General features: G+C 38.3%; 15 protein-coding genes across 15 annotated transcripts; 7 read left to right on the top strand and 8 right to left on the bottom strand.

The window, feature by feature from the left end:
• Positions 1 to 91: 91 nt before the first annotated feature.
• WALSEDRAFT_28550 (AMP binding protein) lies at positions 92 to 2051 on the bottom strand (the record flags this gene model as incomplete). Its single annotated transcript, XM_006958094.1, has 7 exons — positions 92 to 439; positions 489 to 642; positions 693 to 846; positions 896 to 1183; positions 1236 to 1251; positions 1299 to 1415; positions 1467 to 2051. The coding sequence occupies 7 exons, from the start codon at positions 2049 to 2051 to the stop codon at positions 92 to 94; spliced, it is 1662 nt and encodes a 553-aa protein (XP_006958156.1).
• Positions 2052 to 2424: 373 nt separating this feature from the next.
• Positions 2425 to 3518, top strand: WALSEDRAFT_60273 (hypothetical protein). Its single transcript, XM_006958093.1, has 2 exons — positions 2425 to 2581; positions 2634 to 3518. Exons 1-2 carry the CDS (start codon positions 2462 to 2464, stop codon positions 3441 to 3443), a joined length of 930 nt encoding a protein of 309 aa, XP_006958155.1. The 5' UTR covers positions 2425 to 2461; the 3' UTR covers positions 3444 to 3518.
• WALSEDRAFT_37960 (hypothetical protein) lies at positions 3513 to 3835 on the bottom strand (the record flags this gene model as incomplete). The annotated part of the gene is made up of 2 exons (XM_006958092.1): positions 3823 to 3835; positions 3513 to 3771 (listed from the first exon to the last, which is right to left on the bottom strand). The coding sequence occupies exons 1-2, from the start codon at positions 3828 to 3830 to the stop codon at positions 3513 to 3515; spliced, it is 267 nt and encodes an 88-aa protein (XP_006958154.1). The 5' UTR covers positions 3831 to 3835.
• A 52-nt stretch (positions 3836 to 3887) lies between these two features.
• Positions 3888 to 4682, top strand: WALSEDRAFT_60272 (hypothetical protein). The gene is made up of 3 exons (XM_006958091.1): positions 3888 to 3912; positions 3963 to 3985; positions 4023 to 4682. Coding segments are annotated over exons 1-3 (210 nt in total). The 5' UTR covers positions 3888 to 3910; the 3' UTR covers positions 4208 to 4682.
• On the bottom strand, positions 3963 to 5862 carry WALSEDRAFT_60271 (putative intermediate compartment protein). Its single transcript, XM_006958090.1, has 4 exons — positions 5086 to 5862; positions 4814 to 5042; positions 4023 to 4712; positions 3963 to 3985 (listed from the first exon to the last, which is right to left on the bottom strand). Exons 2-3 carry the CDS (start codon positions 4949 to 4951, stop codon positions 4230 to 4232), a joined length of 621 nt encoding a protein of 206 aa, XP_006958152.1. The 5' UTR covers positions 4952 to 5042; positions 5086 to 5862; the 3' UTR covers positions 3963 to 3985; positions 4023 to 4229.
• Positions 5022 to 5880, bottom strand: WALSEDRAFT_64082 (hypothetical protein; the record flags this gene model as incomplete). Its single annotated transcript, XM_006958089.1, has 2 exons — positions 5022 to 5042; positions 5086 to 5880. 2 exons carry the CDS (start codon positions 5878 to 5880, stop codon positions 5022 to 5024), a joined length of 816 nt encoding a protein of 271 aa, XP_006958151.1.
• A 19-nt stretch (positions 5881 to 5899) lies between these two features.
• WALSEDRAFT_37953 (thioredoxin-like protein) lies at positions 5900 to 8255 on the bottom strand. Its single transcript, XM_006958088.1, has 10 exons — positions 8055 to 8255; positions 7881 to 8005; positions 7791 to 7836; positions 7519 to 7740; positions 7458 to 7470; positions 7278 to 7411; positions 7142 to 7225; positions 6988 to 7093; positions 6179 to 6937; positions 5900 to 6127 (listed from the first exon to the last, which is right to left on the bottom strand). Exons 1-10 carry the CDS (start codon positions 8162 to 8164, stop codon positions 5930 to 5932), a joined length of 1797 nt encoding a protein of 598 aa, XP_006958150.1. The 5' UTR covers positions 8165 to 8255; the 3' UTR covers positions 5900 to 5929.
• WALSEDRAFT_68762 (hypothetical protein) lies at positions 8216 to 11493 on the top strand. The gene is made up of 3 exons (XM_006958086.1): positions 8216 to 8430; positions 8476 to 10446; positions 10492 to 11493. Exons 1-3 carry the CDS (start codon positions 8227 to 8229, stop codon positions 10744 to 10746), a joined length of 2430 nt encoding a protein of 809 aa, XP_006958148.1. The 5' UTR covers positions 8216 to 8226; the 3' UTR covers positions 10747 to 11493.
• WALSEDRAFT_37952 (hypothetical protein) lies at positions 10287 to 11493 on the bottom strand. The gene is made up of 2 exons (XM_006958087.1): positions 10495 to 11493; positions 10287 to 10446 (listed from the first exon to the last, which is right to left on the bottom strand). Exon 1 carries the CDS (start codon positions 11474 to 11476, stop codon positions 10781 to 10783), a length of 696 nt encoding a protein of 231 aa, XP_006958149.1. The 5' UTR covers positions 11477 to 11493; the 3' UTR covers positions 10287 to 10446; positions 10495 to 10780.
• A 74-nt stretch (positions 11494 to 11567) lies between these two features.
• WALSEDRAFT_60270 (hypothetical protein) lies at positions 11568 to 12374 on the top strand. Its single transcript, XM_006958085.1, has 3 exons — positions 11568 to 11874; positions 11922 to 12101; positions 12146 to 12374. Exons 1-3 carry the CDS (start codon positions 11647 to 11649, stop codon positions 12308 to 12310), a joined length of 573 nt encoding a protein of 190 aa, XP_006958147.1. The 5' UTR covers positions 11568 to 11646; the 3' UTR covers positions 12311 to 12374.
• Positions 12375 to 13495: 1121 nt separating this feature from the next.
• WALSEDRAFT_37947 (hypothetical protein) lies at positions 13496 to 15353 on the top strand (the record flags this gene model as incomplete). The annotated part of the gene is made up of 6 exons (XM_006958084.1): positions 13496 to 13799; positions 13845 to 14084; positions 14138 to 14372; positions 14419 to 14712; positions 14758 to 14890; positions 14938 to 15353. Exons 2-6 carry the CDS (start codon positions 13864 to 13866, stop codon positions 15351 to 15353), a joined length of 1299 nt encoding a protein of 432 aa, XP_006958146.1. The 5' UTR covers positions 13496 to 13799; positions 13845 to 13863.
• Positions 15333 to 15882, bottom strand: WALSEDRAFT_57322 (hypothetical protein; the record flags this gene model as incomplete). Its single annotated transcript, XM_006958083.1, has 2 exons — positions 15333 to 15798; positions 15846 to 15882. 2 exons carry the CDS (start codon positions 15880 to 15882, stop codon positions 15368 to 15370), a joined length of 468 nt encoding a protein of 155 aa, XP_006958145.1. The 3' UTR covers positions 15333 to 15367.
• A 30-nt stretch (positions 15883 to 15912) lies between these two features.
• Positions 15913 to 16944, top strand: WALSEDRAFT_54395 (hypothetical protein; the record flags this gene model as incomplete). Its single annotated transcript, XM_006958082.1, has 6 exons — positions 15913 to 15916; positions 15962 to 16032; positions 16076 to 16309; positions 16358 to 16613; positions 16660 to 16792; positions 16840 to 16944. 6 exons carry the CDS (start codon positions 15913 to 15915, stop codon positions 16886 to 16888), a joined length of 747 nt encoding a protein of 248 aa, XP_006958144.1. The 3' UTR covers positions 16889 to 16944.
• Positions 16945 to 17403: 459 nt separating this feature from the next.
• On the bottom strand, positions 17404 to 18214 carry WALSEDRAFT_60268 (EF-hand). Its single transcript, XM_006958081.1, has 2 exons — positions 17866 to 18214; positions 17404 to 17816 (listed from the first exon to the last, which is right to left on the bottom strand). Exons 1-2 carry the CDS (start codon positions 18182 to 18184, stop codon positions 17581 to 17583), a joined length of 555 nt encoding a protein of 184 aa, XP_006958143.1. The 5' UTR covers positions 18185 to 18214; the 3' UTR covers positions 17404 to 17580.
• Positions 18215 to 18488: 274 nt separating this feature from the next.
• WALSEDRAFT_32407 (peptidase S10, serine carboxypeptidase) lies at positions 18489 to 20277 on the top strand. Its single transcript, XM_006958080.1, has 4 exons — positions 18489 to 18916; positions 18960 to 19568; positions 19615 to 19712; positions 19766 to 20277. The coding sequence occupies exons 1-4, from the start codon at positions 18502 to 18504 to the stop codon at positions 20243 to 20245; spliced, it is 1602 nt and encodes a 533-aa protein (XP_006958142.1). The 5' UTR covers positions 18489 to 18501; the 3' UTR covers positions 20246 to 20277.
• Positions 20278 to 20567: the final 290 nt, after the last annotated feature.

Here is a 20567-nt window from a genome sequence, read left to right as displayed (position 1 = left end):
ACCATAATGCATTTAGTTACTTAATTTTTACAAAGATGATAGGGATACAAGAGTTGGTGCTTTGCTTTTATCCGCCGTTAAAGTAATTGACTTAGAGTTTAGCTGTAGCTTTGTCTTGTTTTGCAGCTAGAGTACGTAATTCACGTCTGAGAATCTTTCCAGAAGCTGATTTAGGTATTATATCTATAGTAATAACGCCACCACGTAATTTCGAATGATTAGCGACTCTGGTAGATACCCACGTTTGAACATCAGCGCACCATTTGGTATCATTCATATTAGCTTCATTTTTTGGGACAATATATGCTCGTGGTAATTCTGTGGATTGCTTATCATCGTATACACCTATAACCGCCACATCTTTTACCTCTGGATGTGATAAAAGTAAGCCTTCGAGTGAGGCAGGAGGAACTTGGAACCCTTTATATTTAATCAATTCCTTATTGCTTTAGTTAGTTATTACATATCGACATAGAAATATATCACACCTTGAGTCTATCAACTATCTTGAATAGGTTGAGTTTATTATCCCATATGGCAACATCACCAGTCTTGAAAAATCCATCAGGTGTCATACACTCTGCTGTCGCGTCTGGTCTGTTTAAGTACCCTTTCATTACTTGTGGTCCTTTTATCCATAACCTAGAACTACGTTAGAGACGTAAACGAAAATTTTTATGAAAACAACTCACTCTCCGCTGCTTTTGTTGTCACCTGGTACATCCCTTCCATTTTCATCAACAACTCTTGCTATCGTGTTTGGTAAAAGTCGACCAATGTATCCACTATGGGATTTGGCATATTCCAATGACATTTTGTGTGTTACCGGAGTAGTTTCCGTCAGACCTTAAATAGTTGTTTAGATAATTTTAAGATAGCTAGGTTATAATCTTACCATATCCTTGAGCTATAGTGATAACATCGTTGAATTTGTGTGCAATTTTTTTAGTAACTTCCTCTCCGAGTGGAGCAGCACCAACTTGCAGTAATCTAAGACTTGAGAAATTATACTTTTTATCAATATCTGTATTTGCTAATAATACGATGATAGGAGGGACAAGTGAAGTAACTGTAACCTTGTACTTTTCAATAGCAGCGCCAAAAGCATTTATCTCGAATTTTGGAAGAATCACACTACGTCCTCGTTGGAAGAGATAAAAGAGCATTGTGACTGTCATTCCAACTAAAGATTTTGTTAGAAGACACTTAGTTAGACAATTTGTGATATATCATACATATGTGGTAAAATGGCTGTGTTGGACATTAGATTATTATGAAACAAATTATTAGAGACGCACCAATACAGACATCAAAGTGTCGCCTTTTTGGATAGTATATCCACGTGACCATGCTAGTTGAGTTATGTTTGCAACGAGATTGTAATGGCTTGTCATCACACCTTTGCTCAAGCCAGTCTGTAATAGCTTAGATTAAACTACGCATTGTTTATTAGTATAGTAACTCACAGTACCGCTACTGTAACACATAAGAGCAACGTCATGTACGTCTTCACCAGTAAAGGCGACTGGAATACCAAACTGACGTTGAACAGTCAATAATTGAGTATAAGATTTATGGCCATTGAAACCTTTATCTGTCGCGGTAACTAATCTATCTGAAATTTTATTGTCAGACCAACCAATTTCTTTCAAAATTTGCTTGGTGAGATTGATATTATCAGGATGAGCGAATATAAATGAAGCCTTGCAATCTTTAATTTGATGTGAAAGTTCTAAATGCGTATATGCGGGATTTGCGACAGAAACTTTTGCTCCGGTAGCGCTTGTACCTAAGAAGATGATAGGATAAACGAGCGAATTTGGACTAATGACAAGCACAGTGTCATTCTTAGTTATAGCTTTGAACTTCCTTAAACCATATGCTAGTTTTAATGCATTTGTCCTTAATTGTGAATATGTCAACTGAATTCCAGTTGTAGCGTCAATAAATGCCGTATTGTGATTGCTATCTAATTCAGGTGGTAATACAAAGTCAAATAAACCAACTTTGGGGATATCTGCGTCGCTGTAGATTGATTTGATTTCAGTCATGAGTATTGTTATACAAGCGTTCTCATAATAAGCGGTAGAAAGAAAAATAACCGGTTATTAGGGTATCAGATGATCAGGTATTGTAAAACGGACACCTGCTAATAATAGAATTTCATTGGATATTAATAATAACTCGATCATTCGCTTTCATCATGCTGAGTTCCAAAATGACGTAGTTTTGCCAGGGTAACTGACTGTCAAGTAGGGATTTATGAAACATTAGGTGAAATACTATGAGAAGATAGTAGTAAAAGAATAAAATATAAAGCTATACTTAATGTCTCAATATCTTAGCTTTATCTTATAGAAGTCAATATGAATTGCCCTGACTGCGGCATAGATTCGAGCTGCGTATAACGTATAAAACCCTTGTGTTAGAACAATCAACTAGAACCAACGGATACAAAGAAATGTCAAGACTATCTTATTCACAGCTGGAATACGAGCTTAATCAAGGTAGAAGTGATGACCAACTCAAGCGCATACAGTCCAAGTATGGCATAGCAGCTAAACGACAATTGATGAATAGAGTTAGTCTTACACTTAACATTCTATGCCAACATATTAACATTTTTACTCCAGGTTGCAAAACTTAATACTGCACAAGAATCAGGTAAATCAGGCGCTGAATTGGACGCTAGAAGAACTGTTTTCAAGCTTTCACATGATCAACTCGCCCAGAGAATAAAAGAAGGTGCCAAGTGGGCAGATATTGGTAAAGAAGCGGGCGTTAGATCAACCTATGCTCAAGCAGTTTGGGCTAGCATCCAGAATAGATATCCAGGTATAAAATACGCCCATGGTAAAGGTCGTGGTAGAAATGGCCATTCTGTCACGGACGAAGACAAGTATACGGTTTATATGTTCCGTACTGGTGAGATATCAAGAGCTCAAGCTTATGAAAGATTGACGGCCTGCGGCCGAACACGTGGCGGAGCTAAACAAATACTTAACAAGCACTCACATACCGATATCAACAACTTAACAGAAGTAACGGCATCTTCGAGGCCCCGCGCTTTATCTAACACTAGTATCGCTAGTACATCCAGCTCAGTAGGTACTAGGTACGAGCCACAACAACATCAACAGCCTTTAATGATGACACCACCACCTTCAAGTTACGGATCAAGTAGATCAAGCTCAGTGGAAGCTGAGCCGACTACACCAGTTTCTTTACCAATTTCATCATTACTTCAACCCTCAGGTGCTGGTGTTGATGAAGAGCCACCAAAACTGCGTAAGACAATATCACAAAGTGTCCCAATGGGATATTGGCAAGGACCAACGTCACAACCACTACCAATGCTAGTACCAATACAATCTAGAGCCTACGATGAAAGTTATAGTTACAGATTACCACCAATTTCATTGGAAAGAGCGCAAAGAGATTGATAATGATGATTAAAATTTTCTACCTTGTTGTAATAATAAATATGGATTGCATATATGAACAAAATGATATTAACGATTACGAAGACGTTCATGAGCTATAGAGTTGGAAACATTAGCTGTATCCCAGTGAATGCGATAAACCTTACAGTTATAATTCAGCAACTTCTCAATTAAGTCGACATGAGTGAGAATCATTCTACGACAGCAATATCTTCTCAATCCAAGCTTATCCATAGCATCACCTTCTGTGATATCTGCTTGCAAGAGATCCAAGTAAGCTTCCCATTTATCACCGACGACTTTTCCACAACTGAAGCATCTGACCGGTCTGAAGAGTACGGCAATAAGAATATAACTCTACTATCAAAACTAAACCCACATAATCATATTTTTATTTTTTAATTGTTGGTCGTTCAGTCGAGAGATGTGTGCACTCTCTAACCCCTACAGTCGAGATATAGATCAAAATGTTAGTATAAAAAGATAAAAAGATAGAGTATATTAATAAAATTATTTTAGGTCAGCTGCTGCTTGGAGATCTCACTTGTTCGTCGTTATATCGTCGGTTTATTAGCACTTTACTCACAATACACTGCAGTTCATACAACAGATTCGTTACCGTCGCTGGACGTGCACTCCGTAACTCACTCAACGAAAAGGAGAGAGCAGTTGCCGCACGTCGTGGTGACAGCGCTCTCAAGTACACAACCTACGAAAACGGTGTCCCAGTAGGATTCAAAGCTATCAATGAGGAGTCAAAGTAAACTAAATCTAATTAAATGTCGATTAACAACAGCTTGATATATTCTTGCTATTCTCTATTTTGAGTACAGCCTCGGACGTCTTATTGGCTTTCGGTTGAAATGCCCCCTTATTAAGCTTTTCTAAGATAATCCTAGCGCTTCTATCGAATGCTTCGTCTACTCTATCACCAGTTTTAGCGCTAACTTTTATAAAATCTAATTCCCGCTCTCGTGCCCAGTTTTCGCCTTCTTCTATGCTAACTTCTCTATCCGAATAGGGAATATCAGCTTTATTAGCGACTAATAAAACTGTTAAATTATCGTCTGCGTATTTTCTGATATCATTCAACCAGCTTTCGAGATTATTAAAACTATCCCGTGACGATAGACTGTAGACTAATAAACATCCAGCTGCCCCACGAAAATAAGAGCGTGTAATCGATTTAAACCTCTCTGAGCCCGCTGTATCCCAGCATTGTACTTTTACTTTCTCCTTATTGTTTAATGTGATTATCCTACTGCCAAACTGGGTAATCGTTAGACTATCTTATAATCTATATATGTTATAGAAGATTACGCATATGAGAGTATATACTGAAATCATCTATATATTGACATTAGACTTACTTCTACACCCAAAGTTGCAGTCGTAGTATTATAGAAGTTATTATCGGTAAATCTAACTAAAATACATGATTTACCAACACCTGAATCTCCAATGATACAATATTTGAGTATATATTTCCATCCAATATCTTCGTCCATTTCAATTGTCGATAGTCTTCGAAAACGATGACATTATGAAAAATATCTAATTTATATAATATTTTACGTTCTATTTAGGGCTTGGTTGATCCTAATTAGTTGTTAGATTTGTATAGAGACTAAAATCTACGTACTCTCAACATTAGCGATAACCTCTGATCTCTACAATTACCTTGTAGAATTGAATGCTTGTATTCATATCTCAGCTTACTTTTTTGTATATAAACGCTTCCGCTTGGTAATCTAACCAAGAAACTACCTTTGCTCTCGTTATTAAACTCGACTAAACGCTCTTCACCAAGACTGAGACCCATTATTGTAGAACCCATTGCTTCCTGGTTATCTACATGTGCTTGTATAGTACCATCTGGTGATAAGTGTAGTATATGTGATTGTATCCATTTTGGTACACTTAAGTCGTCATCCTCTAATCTTTCATCTTTCATATCATTCGCTTGAAGCTTTGTCAATTCGGTAGAGTTGTCATATAAGCATCCATATAGTCGCTTCAATATACCCAAAATACCCTCCTCTGATACGACATTTGGTACCGTCATAGAGCGCACATTTGCCTCTCTGTATCCAGTTATAACATTGTCAAAGTGACTAGTTTGCCACCTGTACATATCTTTATGACAGAATGCACGCTGAAGGTTACCCTCTTCGTATTGTTCCTCGTGTTGACGTTGTAAATTAGTGTTTCTTCTTGGTTTACCACAGACTCTATCTAATTTTTTAAGTAGTTGCTTTAATAGTACTTTCTGTTCTTCTATATTCAGATAATTTGGATATATAACAAAGTCTTCTTTGTCGAGTTCACTAAGAGCGTCGCTTTTTAAGTTACTAAAGTTGAATAATCTATTATTAGATGCATTGCTGAGATTTATTCTCTCTATCTTGTTCAATCTCACTAGCGTTCTCTTCAACATTATGATAGTATCGATCAAGAAATAACAAATGCATAATTTACAATAAAAATTAATCAATTCTTCTATTTTCTTTATGGCTAGGTTGATAATAGTCTCTGGCACTACCTTTGGTACCGCTTGAGAATAAATGTAGACTATCGTCATCAGGCTTATTGTCGATCGTGAGAGTGTAGAGCAATATACCGACTGCCAAAAGAAGCAAGACGGATATTATGAACATCCTGAGTGGATGATCAATGAATGTTTGCTAACCCTATTGTCAGCACAAGAAATCCATCGAGGATAACAACCAACTTACCTTATATGATAATATTCTTTTATGTATAGCTTGAACGGTATACTCAAAAGCGTTTTGTGATGATTTTGGTTGGAGTTGTCCTTGATAAATACCTTCCAGGGCACTAAATATAGAGTGACCATCTAATATAGTAGCTTGACCATCTAAATTAACATCATAATACTCTAGCCTATTAGGATCAGCTATTATAATTTGCTTTTGTCTATTTTCGCCATGCTTGAGAGGTTTGTTGATGTATCCATACATGTTCCTTAACCATCTGCTATACTTATTGGCGTCAACCCAAGCGAATATTGTTGATGAACCTGGTCCACCTTTTAAGAAACCATCTGTAAGCATATTTCTACCACCTGTGCGCCAAACTCTAGCTATATCGGCTAATTTCTCTTTTGCAATCAATTGATCATCATGTGATATATCCAAAGGTAAAATTACGAGGTATTGTTGTATTTCAGAGTCCAATAACTCATTAAATACTGTTGCTGCATCTACTATGGTTGGGAAAGCATTGTATTTGAGCCAATTTGTTAATTCTTTCACGCGTGTGTCAACTAATGTATCGTCTAGTTCATCCTTTAGTGTTCCTAGGTCACCTAATCTTACTTCTGATGCTGGTTTTCTCCAATCATTGTCTTTGAATGCAAGTAAAACACTGCCTTCATTTGGACTGACGTTATATTTGTCAAATAACCTGTCATCTCTTGATTTAAAGACTGTTGGTCCTCCTATAAGTCCCTTTAATGCTTTATTGAGAAGATCCTATATATGTTATTTAGTCTCGTAACATGGATTTTGCCATTTTTACTCACAAGATCATTGTTGTTTGAACTAAGACGGGAATGTAAGAAAAGATAGAATACTTCATGATTAGCTGTTGCCTTTTCGAATTCGTCGATTGTTATATCCCGCAATCCACTTGGGCTGCATTTTCAGTGTTATAAAGACATATAAAACAAGACCCACGGTTCAAGCACCTTCTTAGCGAATTTTGACATCTTTTCTAGACTTCTTCCATCTTTATATACCTTTTTGTGGGTATTTGAGTATCTAAATAGGAAGTTAAGCTCAACTTGGGCGAGTAGCAAATACAAAAACCCACAGTGATAATGTAGGATAGCTTTTGACTTTTTCTTTTTGACAGAGTGCGTGATGCTTATCACAATCAACTGACGCAATAGTAAGTTTGCCTTTAAATCTGACCGCCAATTCTTCCCAGACTGGTGCAAGATGTTGCTAAAAGTAATTATTAGAGTGTCTTTTAGATAGCAAATGGACATACACAATGAGGACACCTGAGATTTCCATATGAACAAAAATCGAGATATTAATCTCATACTTACCATGGTGCGAAGTACTTCACCCACACAAGCTTATCATCGCCTTCTTTACCGATGTAAGACTTGAAATTGTTCTCTGAAAGCTCGACGACTTCACCGAATGGATTAGGTTCAGTGGATTGTGAAAAGCTAGGAGTTGCTATCAAGTGCGATTGAAGGTAAGTTGCTAAATCTTTATAAGCATTGCTTCCAGCGTACTTCTCGGCTATTGTGCCGTCCGTAAAACTTCATCAAATGGTCAACGTATAACCCTAGATAAGATATACATCACTCACAGTACGAGTGACGGTGTACCGGTAACTGAATTAGCTGAGCAAAGGTCTAAAAATGATTAGATAAGTTGAATTACGTCTAATAGACTCCACCTTTTGATGCATTACAGTCTATCTGACCGAAATTTATATACTGATCGAACTCATCGGCCAACTTTGACCAAGTTGGCTCAAATGCGATACAATGTGAGCATGTAGGTGAATAATGTTCAATGAACCTATATACATATATATCAGAGATATCTGTATACCAGAGAGTATACTAACCAAGTACCAGTAGATACAGCTTGTTTAAAATTCTGTGCGTTTAATTGGCGTGATGTAGCTGCTAATACCGAAGTGAATGCTGATAAAATTACTGCGTATGCTATCAACATCGTGGTATGAGAACAAGAAGTTTCTTACAAAACTACGTCCAAGAAGCTGCGAATAAGGAGATATGGACGATTTGCTTAAATCATTAAATGCACTAGGTGTTAATCCACCTAGTGATTCTCAGATTCCAGAACTCCTCAACCCAGAAGAGCATTCTACACTCGCAAAAGTGTTAGCAGGCTCAGCTGATGATTTAATAGAAGGCGCTGTTTTATCTTTATTAGAGAACTACCTGAGATCTCTTAAGAAAGTAGAGGATGATCACAATGTGGGTATATATCAAATTGAGAAGACTGTATCTCAAACTTTATAGCGTTCTCTTAATGCACCAGTGAAAAAGGTAAAGATTATACCACGCAATGCGCTCCTAATACGTGGTGCAAAAGAGCGTGAAAGGTTATGCAAGGATAGACAAGCTGGTGTCGGTTTGATTAGACAGAATCAAGTCTTTGACAACGATATAATACCTGCTTCTACAACCCCAATAAAAGATTTAGAGTACATTCCAATCAAAGAACTCGAATTTCCACGTAGACATCAAGGTAAATACACAATCGTTAGAGTGATCACCAATCCAAACACGCTCTTCGATTTACACTGCATCGTAGACGATAAGGATGGCAGCGGTATTCCACTCACTCTGTCCCATTTCGCTCCATCACCTACCGCACCTTCTGATGCGATCTTACCATATGGTTCTATCATACTCATTCGTGAACCATATGTCACAAAGAATGGTATTTACGTACCTGCAAAATCCGATACAAGGATATTGAACAAAGACAGTGACCTAGTAAAAGATGTCCAATGGGCTTTCCCACTTGAACAGCCATCCGATGGCAAAGACATCGATCAGCTTATGTTGGAAGCTAACAATGACAATGAAAGCTTCTGGGACATCATACATAAATTACACTTAGTGTTGGATTCTAATCCAGTATCCTATGAAGCTACTATTCGTCTCAGTGACGTCTATTTTGGTGTACAAAGGTTTGGCTCTGCTTACAGAACAGCAGCAAAGGCCGTAAAACTTTCACGTGACGAGCAACAAACCAGTCGAGCCCTCCTCAATCAAGCCAGAGCAGCGTACGATTTGAGATTGTTCAAGAAGGCCGAAGTTCTGCTCAAAGGTATTCAAGACCCAGAATTACAAGGTGAAGTAAAGCGATTGATCTTCTTGATAGGAAAGAGAAGAGCAGAAAGAGAGGAAGGAATATTTGATGTTGCTGAACTTTTCCAAGAAAAGCAACGTTCCAGTGTTCCTAGATTAGACATAGCAGACTACATTGGACCAATTGAAGTTAAAGACATCGAGGGTAGAGGTAGAGGTGTATTAGCCACCGAGGATGTGGAACCTGGCACCCTCATGCTCGTCGGAAAAGCGGTTGGTACAGCCTACCCATCTGACGCTGATGAAAGAAACGCAAAAGACCATACAACAGTAATGGAGCTTAACTTTTCTAATAAGACTCTTCATGGAACTGCACAAGTTCTTGCACGTTCGCGCATCAGTCACGCGATTGAAGATGCGCCATTTATCGCCAAGCGCGTTTTGGCACTCTGTGGATCACCTACTGAGCCTCTTTTGACTGAATACATCAAGGATGGCTTCCCGTTAACAGTTGAAGAGGATGAAGCCGTAGCTATGCTCGATAGCGAATCTGAACTCCCAATTGTTGATGTCGATCCACGACGTGTGGGAAGTGTACTCAAGTACAACGCCTTCGGGCATGCTAGTATCGCCGGTGCAGAAACACCATGTATGCTTCACTCCCTTCCGGCAATTATTAATCACTCATGCGTACCAAACGTGGCATCAATTCACCTTGGCGACGTCATCATGTCAAGAGCACTCGTTCCACTCAAGAAAGGACAAGAGTTGTTGCATTCTTATGTTCCTGGTACTGGTGGTGGTAGTGTTATGCCGCCATCACAACAGGAAAGAAGAGGAGAGTTAAGCAAACATGGCTTTATCTGCGCATGTGAATTATGCTCCCTTGATGAACTCGATGGAGAGGCAAAACTCAAGGAGAGAGGCTTAATGCTGGCGGATATTTGGCCTCGTTTGGCTGATAGAGCTAGGGTTCTTCATAGAGCCCAAGTCGAGGATAACAAGTTCAAAACAGAATTGGACCAGCTTTTGGAGGAACTCGAGGAGTTTGTCGTCAGTGTTGAAAACACTTTCTCAGACAAGCGTCCATTTGAACTCAAACCGGAATTAGCATTGATTAGACGTACACTTGCACAACTTATAGCTAGACGTGATGCTGAAAAGGCTATCCAGGTAGGTCAAAAGCATTTCTGCTATACAGATTCTAATCATATATAGAACGAACTTCTCTCGCTTTCAGCTTTGGGAGCGATCCTTGCTGAGACACACAACGATGCTAGCAATACTCGCAAATTTAAACAATTACCTCGCTTACAACCTGACTCAGCAATACTCTCAATGCTGCATATTGTTGAGCTCCTCAATAAGACTGATGAGAAGGCGTCTAAGAGTTGGTTCGAAACAACGAAATGGGCACACGATGTTCTTGTTGGTGGAGGAGAAGCAGGATTCTTCGCTCGTATCAATCAATGAAACGGAAAATATATTATTAATACATAGATTTAATTTATAAGCCCAACTTCTGCTTTCGGAGACGAGCCCAGAGAGAGAGGACTATAAGGAGTGCTGGAAGGTCGACAAATAAGACTCTTATTGTCAAAGATGCTTGTGTGGTTGCCCATGTGGAATGCCCACCGCCTAGTGCCACAGTGAGTAGAAGAAGAGGCAAAAGTATAAAGTATCCTGATAATCTATGGTACTTGTAGAGTGTCTTAGGCAGCAGTGGCTTCTCTTTTGAAGGCATTGTGAAACCCAAGCCGACGAGTGATTGAATCGTGAGGAGCACGCCGACTGATAAACCAGCGGTCGAATGCCAGGTGGTGAAGTGTAAAGCACCGTGTAAATGTTTGTTGTAAAACATGGCGGATGATCCAACTAGAAAAGCAGGTAAAGCTAGGTAGCCAATGAGTTTCCTGTGTCTCTCGAAACTTCTAACTTTGCGTGTACCAGCTGTCGCGGGCTGTAAAGTCAAAACTGCAATAACAAGAACGGTTAATCCAAACGTTTGAAAGAGTGGATGAAACACGAACGGACCAAGGTTGCCGTAACCGCCTGAATTTAATATAAATATAGCTGGAGTTGCTACTAAAGAGAGTGCAGAGAGAAGGGCTACGATTAGGGCTACGTTATCAATTGAGACACTGTTGGGTGATTCTGCAGTACTTTCTCTGCTATTAAGCAAGGGTGCGTTAGCGTCTGACATTTTGTTAACACTTTCGCGCCGCTGTTGACGAATAGAAGGTGTTTGATTACGAAAGCGAACTAATAAGCGTAGGAATGATGTGATTAAACATAATAATAAAATAAACTATTCAATTATTATAACATTCCTAGTTGAGAAAAATATTGTGTCAACCATTTTGATCTCGTACTATGAAGTTACTACAACCAGCGCTTATCTTTGGCTTTGCAGCGACGGTGACGGCGTTGTTGATCCCCTCAGAATTTCAAATTAGTCGTATAATGGATAATTTATTCACTGGATACTCTCAGAAAGCAGATAGCTATAACCGTGCATCACAGCTCCCAACTATCAGTGACTTGTTGACTCTGCAGCGTGGATCTCTATTTTATGACTACGTTAGAGAAGTTAGCCAAGTCGTACGTAATATCTAGTGGCGTTGCTTTTCATCTCACAGTCTACATAGGAGAGATTACTCGATAACCATGCTACAAAACTCACGGTATTCGCACCTACAAACAAAGCTATCGTCAATTTACATAGACGCCCTCACCAAGTTGAGCACAGCGGTGTTGAGAGTATGAGGATATGGGAGAATGCCATGACCTCGAGTGTGAGGAATTGGGTGGAATCACATATAGTTAGAGTGAGTTGTTCTTCAACTTGTCATTTCTCTAATAAAATACCTAGTCCTCTGACTTGGAGATAAACAAAACTTATGACGCACTTAGCCAAACAAAGATCACGTTGACGGAACGTGATGGAATCAAGTTAGTCAATGGAATTAAAGTACTCGATATCAAAACAGCAGATAATGGAGAACTCTACGTTATAGAAGACGTTCTAAGAGATTAGTTAGATGACGATCATGATTTACGGCCTGTTGTATTGATATATTTACTTTCTAAGATCATCTAGACGTTGCTTGAGTACCTCATCTGAGTTGTATGCGCTAAGGTCCTCAGATCCAAACTTCTCTTTGTCGTGTGATAAGAATTCATCTTTTATACTGTTTCTACGACTCTTGAGGTTGCTCTTTGGGGATGATTTACGTATTGGCGGTGGTGGTAGCTCATCTTCTATATCTCCACCTGTAGGAATATCTTTCTTTGGCGTGTCTGGAAGTTGCATCTTTATTTATTACGTCGATGTCGAAGGCAAACAAGCTGGTTTGTAAGTAAGCTTTGTTAAAAATAACGCTTTGTTAACAGATATAGATTCCAGTAAGCGCGTTTTATTTAGTAAATACCCAATACTGACGCGACTTAGGTGCAAGTATTTGTGAAGGGATCAACTTCGACCAGGATCTACTGAGTTCACCATCCCCGACACTTAAGAGGGCTCTGTCTAGAGTGGAAGAAACTCCCCCATCAGATCATACAGTCGATTTCGATCCTGATGCAGTTATCCCAGATACGCCACCACTATCACCAACACCAATTCCTCAAACATCTCACTTTGTTGGATTCACGACCGGTAACGGGAAGTCCATAGCTGCGCCATCTGAGAACGGTTTTAAAAAGGCTGCAATGTTGTTTAATGATGCTCCTGCTGACTTATCAATTACTCACAATACACGCGTAGAAGCACTTGATAATCTGACAAGAAATTATAAATATGAAGACAATTCACCCTCTAGTCCAGAAAGTGTTGATAAAGAAGGTATGGTCAATCACTCAATGCAGTCTAATCAATCTAGTCTTCCTTCAGATTTGGGCAACCATCCTCCACCCGCTCAACTTGAATTTGTGGGTTTTACGACAGCTGCAGGCGCACCTGTACCTATGCCCTCTCAACAGTCGCTCGATAAAGCTAGAGAGAAGTTTGTTGATACCACCAATGATCAGAGCTATCAAGTTAATCAAAATAGCAACGTACAAAATCAACAAACACAACAGCAAATAGCAAACACACAGCAACCAATACCAAAAACTACAATACCCTCTACATTACAGAACAAGCAAATTAATTCACCACTTCCATTCAATAAACCACTATTGAAAACTCAGACAACGCCATTTAAATCACCCTTGCTTAACTCTAATCGAAAGTTGGATACTGTTGCTACGCCTAAGCCATTTAGACCTAGATTAAGCTTTGGTGCAACATCGAATAAACCAAATAAGAGACAAAGGTTTGTTACACCATTCAAAGAAGGTGTCGTTCCTTCATCTGAACCGGGAGAAACATCTGCTGCATCTATTAAGAGCTCAACTACGTCAAATACATTAAAATCAACTAATCGTGTCTTTGATTTGAAGTATCCAGGTGAACGAAAGAAGTTTGCTGACTATGGGGTACGGCCATCCGCGTATACAGTGGCATATTTGAAAGCTGTAAATATGTGAGTATGATTGTCTCATATCATCTCATATTGATATCCAATTAGTCCACAGAGTATAATACAAATGAATCCTCAACTGGCTCAAGGATGCGTATTTGAAAACGGATTTAATGCAGCGTTAGCCTATGAAGAGATGAAAAAGCGCGGCTGTACGTATATAACAATGCGTTGGGTCAAGAATCATTGGAGGTTCATTATTTGGAAGTTATCAGCGATAATAAGGAGTTGCCCAACAGAATTGACAAGATGGACATCCGAAGAAGTTGTTCGTCAGTTACTTTATAGGTAAGCTAATGTCTATAAGTTTGAAGAACACTTTAATGTCGTATTTTATGCAGATATGAACGTGAGCACAACTTAGCCGAGCGTTCTTGTATAAAACGTATTCAAGAGCATGATTCATCATCTACAAGACCAATGGTGTTATGTGTTTCGGGAATTATATCCAATAATATAATTGAATTAACGGATGGTTGGTATCCCATTCATGCACAGATTGATGAATGCTTGTCAAGAGCTTTATCTAGGAGAAGGATAAAATTGGGTTGTAAAATATCTATTATCGGTGCGAGAGTGAGTAGATTTATATCACTTATAGTAGACTCACAAACGATGATAGCTATTGAGTGGTTATGAAGGCACAGATGTACTGGACGCCGTTGGTACTTGTAATCTCAGTATTACTGCTAATTCAACATCATTAACTCGATGGGATGAAAAACTTGGATTTCAACCACCACTTACTGGTTTTGTGTCAACTATTGGTAGCCTTTCATTTGATGGTGGACTGATATCTCTTCTTGACGTCGTTATTACAAAGATCTTTCCGTTGGCTTACATTGACAGTGAGCAAAGGGCTAACGATCATGCTTGGGATGAAGTAGAGGAAATGAAACGTCTACAAGAGGAGCAAGTAAGTATACAGTCAAGAATTATTCCATAATTAATATACTGTTAGAATCGTATTAACCTTGAATCTGAATCCGATTCACATAAACGAATGAAAGAGATCAAATATATTGAGGATATATTAATGAGACTCGATGATGCTACATCTAATATAGCTATGTCCAGAAATAATCCCGACGAAAGTGGGTTTGATTTTAGTTATATTGAGCTTTTACTAAACAAGTTAAAGTTGACGCAGATGATGAACTTGATACTATTATCGCCATAACAGATTCAAAAGAGAGAAATAAAAGAATAAGATCGTTAAATGGATCTATTGCAGTCAATATAGCTATTAGCGCACGTGAAAGAATGATGAAGATTGCGAAGCAACCGAATGAAAACAAAGCAGAACGTCGAAAGGTTAGAAACTTTCGAGTGATTAGAATTGAAGACTATAGTAATGGAATAAAGGCAAAAAAATCGGCACAATTACACATTTGGGACGCGGTAACGCTCAATACACAGTTGACGGAAGGTCAAAGGTTCAAGATTACGAATTGCAATCCAACGAGACAAAAATCATGGCCATCTAAAGGGCAAAGCGGAGAAGTATACCTCTCAACTAGAAGAAACACTAGATTTTATAACGTGAATAATGCATGAAAAGGAGTCTTTAATTAGGATTGCCAGTTAATTTGACCAACTCTAAGTCTTGTGTATGGTTGTTTTGAAGGGATAGCACGTCTGTAACCTTTGCGCTTCTTGAACTTAATCTTGTGCTCTAATTTACCTCTTGTATGTTCAACGACGGTAAGTGGAATGGAAAGATTGCTGACGAAAGGTTTGCCATTTATAGTGAAGTCCCTACTACCAACTTGAGATATTTGTGACAAATTCAAGACGCTTCCTAAAGGCTGCTGTATTCTTGGTAAAGTGACTAGATCGCCGGGTGTGAGAAGATAGCTTCTATCGTATATTTTTCCCATAATGAAATGCTTTGATTGTGATTGAAGTAAATTGAGTGCATCCTTCGTTGATAGTTGTTTCTCTTGGGTTGTATTAGGATCCAAAGGTTGTGATGTTTGTATAGAGCGGAAAGGAGTACCCACTGTTAAGAAATTTAGCTGGGTATATAGCAACTAAATAAATACTCACAATTCCTAAGTGCGACTGAAATCCTTCTACTCAGCATCTTGAAAGTACTTCTTGAAAAGTCTCAACGATGAGTGAGTCTGAGATAAACGAGAAAATGTTATTCTAAGAAAATAAAGTCGACGATCTCACAACTGGCTCAGAGGACAGCTTCTCTAATAGCTGGATTTCTTGGTTCTTATCAACAAAAGTCTGTTTTCGTTTTATGGCTACATCCTCTAACGTTATTCTAGGGAAATGAATACTTTTGTGAAGTCGACGAGGAGTACATATTGGATAGGTTCAACCTCACTGGCTTAAACAACGACGTACAAAACTACTCTCAAGCACTTGAACTCATCACTGATTCACTCGATGACGAGGACCTCGACGACGAGCAAAGGGACGCCATAGAGAATAGTGCTAGATATTTATACGGATTAATACACGCTAGATACATTATCACCTCTCGTGGATTGGCGAAAATGGTGAGCTTTCACCTTTTCAGTCTTATCCCTTTTTTAACCTCTCTCTAGCTTGACAAATACAGGAAGACGGATTTCGGTAGATGTCCACGCGTTTTTTGCGCGTCACAGCCACTTCTTCCCGTTGGTTTGAGCGATGTTCCATACACGAAAGCTGTCAAACTTTATTGTCCAAGATGTGAAGACCTCTACTCACCAAAATCTAGCCGTCATGGCTCCATAGATGGTGCATACTTTGGTACATCATTCCCTCATATGTTGTTCTTGGTATATCCTCAACATTTACCATCAAAAACGACGAATTCACGTAGGTTGAAATTTTTATCATTTCCTTCTTTTACTCATTAAATTAGTTCCATCTACTTCAACACCTACAACATCTGCTCATGCAGCTATAGGTGTTGATAGATACCTACCAAAGATATTTGGCTTCCCTGTCCATGAAATGGCAAAACACGCTAGATGGCAGGAAGCTCAAAGAGATCTGTGAGTTTCTTATCATTCTTTGGTTGTAGATTTTAATGCAATACTAGGCAGATATCTAGATTAGAGGAGTCATCTCGTGACCCATCCTACGTCTAGAAAGTTACTTTTTTCATTTCAGCATATGTATTATATTATTAATAGTTACGGCGAATAGACTTTCTGAAGTAGTCAGGACAACAAAGTATGATCGGCATCCCCAGACAATTTTCACTTTGGCATTCATTCTCTCCTATTTATCTTAAATGAACAATCAATGCTAGTTTTTTGAAGTGTGAAATCACACTAAATCCGTATCTAGTAGCAATTGAAAGATAGTAATCAAGAATATCCTTTCGGAAATGACCATACGTCTTCCGTAGAGTCATATCAAAGAGTAACTACGATGTAAGTGAGTTTTGATGGTTATTTAAATAGCGCACCTTATTAGTTATAACTAAATGACATTTGTCGCGACAAAACTCAATACCTGAATTCAATTTTCGGGTATATCTTATCAGTTAGGGTACAAACATCACAACTATAGCTAATACACACTTGATTTGTCTTCTGTTCCAATCCTTGATGTAATAGTGCTGCTACTCTGTAAGTATTACTCAATATGACGCGTCTTAATTTACGGCAGGTGAAACGGCAGAATCCCGTAATGTAGGCATGTAAGATGGCTAAAGGAGGAAAATAAAATAAACGCGTAAAAATGTTGCTTATCAAGGATTAATAAGGAATTTAGTATAATTTATTATTATAAACAATTAAGATGATAGTTATTGGGTAACTTTTGATGTTTTGACTTAAGCCTCATCGGTCATAATAGAGAAGAACTCCTGTTGGTTAATAGCGCCATCTTGATCTAAATCAAATTCATCAATCATTGCTTGTAACTCTTCCTCATCTAGTGGTTCTCCGAGTTCTTTGGCGACGCGTCTCAAACTAGTTAAAGTTATTTTACCAGTACCGTGCTCATCAAAGAGACTGAAAGCTTTACGAATTTCTTCACTAGGATCTCGTGAGAGTATCTTGTCGGTCACTTTTCATAAACGCGTTAGATTGATTATAAAAGTAGAATATTAACCTACTAATCTTGTAAAAGTCATCAAACTCCATTAAACCTTCCCCTCTTCTGTCGTGCTCTCTAAGAAGTTTCAATACTTCAGGCTTTTTAAGGTCAAAACCGAGAGCTCGCATTGAAACTTTAAGCTCATGATAATCAATAGCACCATCTTTATCAGTATCAAACAAATCAAACGCTTCTCTGATCTCTTGACGCTGCTCATCACTTAAATTGACACCATTAATGTTTGTCGATTGATGGAGGTTGTTAGAAGGCGTTAATATAGAAGACGCGCCCGTGTTTGTTGATTTTCTCCTTGATTTACTTGAGGCATATAACGACATTTTTTATTTACGCGTTGGATGTACGAGCTTGAGAGTTTATGACGTATTGCTTGACTGTCACATGTGGAATATACTTAACATTATAAGACTCATTTATCAATAACATTTGAAGCTGTTATTTCTAACCCTGTTTGATCAACTATTTGTATTTGAAAATTTTCATTTACTAATTAATGCATATATAGATATTAATTTATTTGTACAATATCTTAATTATAATGTCAGAAGATAGCTAATAACACCTTATTCATCACTATTAAATCATATGAAACTATGATCATTATAACACCGGAAATCACTCTTTAACCACAACCTTCATGATCAACAATAAAATATTATTAACAGCGGCACTTGCAGGTACAGCTATTGGCTTACCTTCAAAGAGCAATGGATACGCGTCATCTCTCGATTACGTCGATAGTGGACTCTCACAGTTCCAATCTACTGTAGAGTCCATAGTACAATCCATTGGTTTGAAATGGTTTGATAACAACGCTCACAATAGCCCAATCAGTGCTGATGAGCTCGTTATTGATGATATCAAGTACAAGGTTTTAAAACACGATCAGTTCCCAGATCATCGTATCAGACTTTCAGAGCCAAAGCTTTGCGATGCAGGCGTCCAGCAATACTCAGGATATGTTGATATCTCGGATTCCAGAAGCTTGTTCTTTTGGTTCTTTGAATCACGCTCAGATCCAAAGAGTGACCCATTCGTTATGTGGTTAAATGGTTAGTCAGAACTTCTTTATAACTTCATTTTATAACTTTATAGGTGGACCTGGATGTTCATCATCTACCGGTTTGTTGACCGAGCTTGGTCCATGTTCTGTCGCTCATGGAGGAAAGGATACAGAATATAATAAGCACTCTTGGAATAATAACGCCAATTTGCTGTTCCTTGATCAACCTATAAACGTTGGCTATTCTTATTCAGATAGTGACTCGGTCAACACAACACCAGTCGCAGCTGATGATGTTTACGCCTTCCTCCAGATTTTCTTCAAACATTATGATGACTACGCCAAGCTTCCTTTCTCTATCGCAGCTGAATCTTATGGTGGTCGTTATGCTCCCCTTATCGCTGACGTTATCAACAATCACAATCAAATTGATAAAAGTGTCTACATGAAGCAAGGCGCAGAAGATAACTTCTTACACATTAATTTAGAATCAATTTTATTAGGAAATGGTTTAACAGACCCAAAAATTCAATTCCCAGCAGTTTACGATTACGCTTGCCATGGTCCATATAAAATCTTTGATCCAGAAGGTGGTGAATGTGCCAATTTGAAATCTAAAGCAAACACATGTGAAAGACTCATTGACACTTGCTACAAGACTGACAGTCGTTTCACTTGTTTACCTGCCGCACTTTACTGCTGTAAGTTTTACTATTACCTTGATATTTAAATTAATAATCATTCTAGGGTCAGGAATGTACGGTGGTTTCCAACAACTTGGTTTAAACCCATACGATGTTCGTAAAACCTGCGATCGTAAAAAGGATGGTGATCTTTGTTATAAAGTAAGTAATGATTTTGATTTTTAGTAGTTCAACGATTTAACATCGTTTCTTAGCAAATGGGTTGGATCGAAACTTATCTTAATCAACCAGAAGTTAAGAAGGAACTTGGTGTACCAAAATTCGTTGAGTTCGAATCATGCAACTTTGATGTGAACAGATCATTCATGGGTCAAGGTGATTCAATGCATAACTCAGCCGACCCAACTATACCTAACTTACTTGACTCTGGTGTTCGCGTTCTCGTTTATGCAGGTAAAGCTGACTTCATGTGCAACTACATCGGTAATAAGAAATGGGTTGAGCAATTACCACATGAGCTTGGTCAAGAAATTGCTGCATCAAATGATGAGACATGGATTGTCGACGGAAATAAAGCAGGTGCATTCAAGATCGCTCAAAATGATAAAGCTGTATTACAATTCGTTGAGATCGAAGGTGCTGGACACATGGTACCACTTGACCGTGGTCATGAAGCACTCGCATTATTCAATGGTTGGGTACACGGAAACGGACTTAACAGCACAGTTATTTGAGCATGTATGAAATCATAAATGTAGTTGAACAATTTATACTATAATGAAATGTATGCTTCCTGATTACGTCTATAATGTAATGACATTATAAACTTTGCCCAGTCGGCTTAGATTATTATAGCCTTTCGATTAAAGGAATCCTACATCTACTCAACTGAGAGAGCAGAGGCAGCTGTCAAAGGCATGAATAACTAAACAAGTAATAAGTTCTACTCCATGTAAGTATAACATAAAGTTGAATTTAATCTTGTTTAAGTCATCGAAGTTCGAGTTTGAAAGAGAAGACGAATATTTGAAGAATATTTATATTGTAAAATAAAAA

The sequence above is a fragment of the Wallemia mellicola genome, assembly GCF_000263375.1.
Source record: "Wallemia mellicola CBS 633.66 unplaced genomic scaffold WALSEscaffold_8, whole genome shotgun sequence".
In the NCBI taxonomy this organism is placed as follows: Eukaryota; Fungi; Basidiomycota; class Wallemiomycetes; order Wallemiales; family Wallemiaceae; genus Wallemia; species Wallemia mellicola.
Note: the sequence above shows the minus strand (reverse complement) of the source record. Positions and strands in the feature narration are given on the sequence as shown.

Bases quoted from the DNA above. Each gene is read 5' to 3' on its own strand.
- WALSEDRAFT_60272 (XM_006958091.1), top strand. The intron at 3,986-4,022 runs ACTTGTTCGTCG...TTATTAGCACTT, and splicing joins AGCTGCTGCTTGGAGATCTC to TACTCACAATACACTGCAGT.
- WALSEDRAFT_60270 (XM_006958085.1), top strand. From the start codon at position 11,647: ATGAAGTTACTACAACCAGCGCTTATCTTTGGCTTTGCAGCGACGGTG. The intron at 11,875-11,921 runs GTACGTAATATC...CAGTCTACATAG, and splicing joins TTAGAGAAGTTAGCCAAGTC to GAGAGATTACTCGATAACCA. The intron at 12,102-12,145 runs GTGAGTTGTTCT...TAAAATACCTAG, and splicing joins TGGAATCACATATAGTTAGA to TCCTCTGACTTGGAGATAAA.
- WALSEDRAFT_60273 (XM_006958093.1), top strand. From the start codon at position 2,462: ATGTCAAGACTATCTTATTCACAGCTGGAATACGAGCTTAATCAAGGT. The intron at 2,582-2,633 runs GTTAGTCTTACA...TTTTTACTCCAG, and splicing joins AACGACAATTGATGAATAGA to GTTGCAAAACTTAATACTGC.
- WALSEDRAFT_60271 (XM_006958090.1), bottom strand. From the start codon at position 4,951: ATGGACGAAGATATTGGATGGAAATATATACTCAAATATTGTATCATT. The intron at 4,713-4,813 runs GTAAGTCTAATG...ACGATTACCCAG, and splicing joins CTGCAACTTTGGGTGTAGAA to TTTGGCAGTAGGATAATCAC.
- WALSEDRAFT_60268 (XM_006958081.1), bottom strand. From the start codon at position 18,184: ATGTCGTTATATGCCTCAAGTAAATCAAGGAGAAAATCAACAAACACG. The intron at 17,817-17,865 runs GTAGGTTAATAT...GTTTATGAAAAG, and splicing joins TGATGACTTTTACAAGATTA to TGACCGACAAGATACTCTCA.
- WALSEDRAFT_37952 (XM_006958087.1), bottom strand. From the start codon at position 11,476: ATGTCAGACGCTAACGCACCCTTGCTTAATAGCAGAGAAAGTACTGCA.
- WALSEDRAFT_32407 (XM_006958080.1), top strand. From the start codon at position 18,502: ATGATCAACAATAAAATATTATTAACAGCGGCACTTGCAGGTACAGCT. The intron at 18,917-18,959 runs GTTAGTCAGAAC...ATAACTTTATAG, and splicing joins ATTCGTTATGTGGTTAAATG to GTGGACCTGGATGTTCATCA. The intron at 19,569-19,614 runs GTAAGTTTTACT...TAATCATTCTAG, and splicing joins ACCTGCCGCACTTTACTGCT to GGTCAGGAATGTACGGTGGT.
- WALSEDRAFT_68762 (XM_006958086.1), top strand. From the start codon at position 8,227: ATGGACGATTTGCTTAAATCATTAAATGCACTAGGTGTTAATCCACCT. The intron at 8,431-8,475 runs GTGGGTATATAT...CAAACTTTATAG, and splicing joins AAGTAGAGGATGATCACAAT to CGTTCTCTTAATGCACCAGT. The intron at 10,447-10,491 runs GTAGGTCAAAAG...AATCATATATAG, and splicing joins ATGCTGAAAAGGCTATCCAG to AACGAACTTCTCTCGCTTTC.
- WALSEDRAFT_37953 (XM_006958088.1), bottom strand. From the start codon at position 8,164: ATGTTGATAGCATACGCAGTAATTTTATCAGCATTCACTTCGGTATTA. The intron at 7,837-7,880 runs GTGGAGTCTATT...AATCATTTTTAG, and splicing joins AGACTGTAATGCATCAAAAG to ACCTTTGCTCAGCTAATTCA. The intron at 7,741-7,790 runs GTGAGTGATGTA...CATTTGATGAAG, and splicing joins GGTACACCGTCACTCGTACT to TTTTACGGACGGCACAATAG.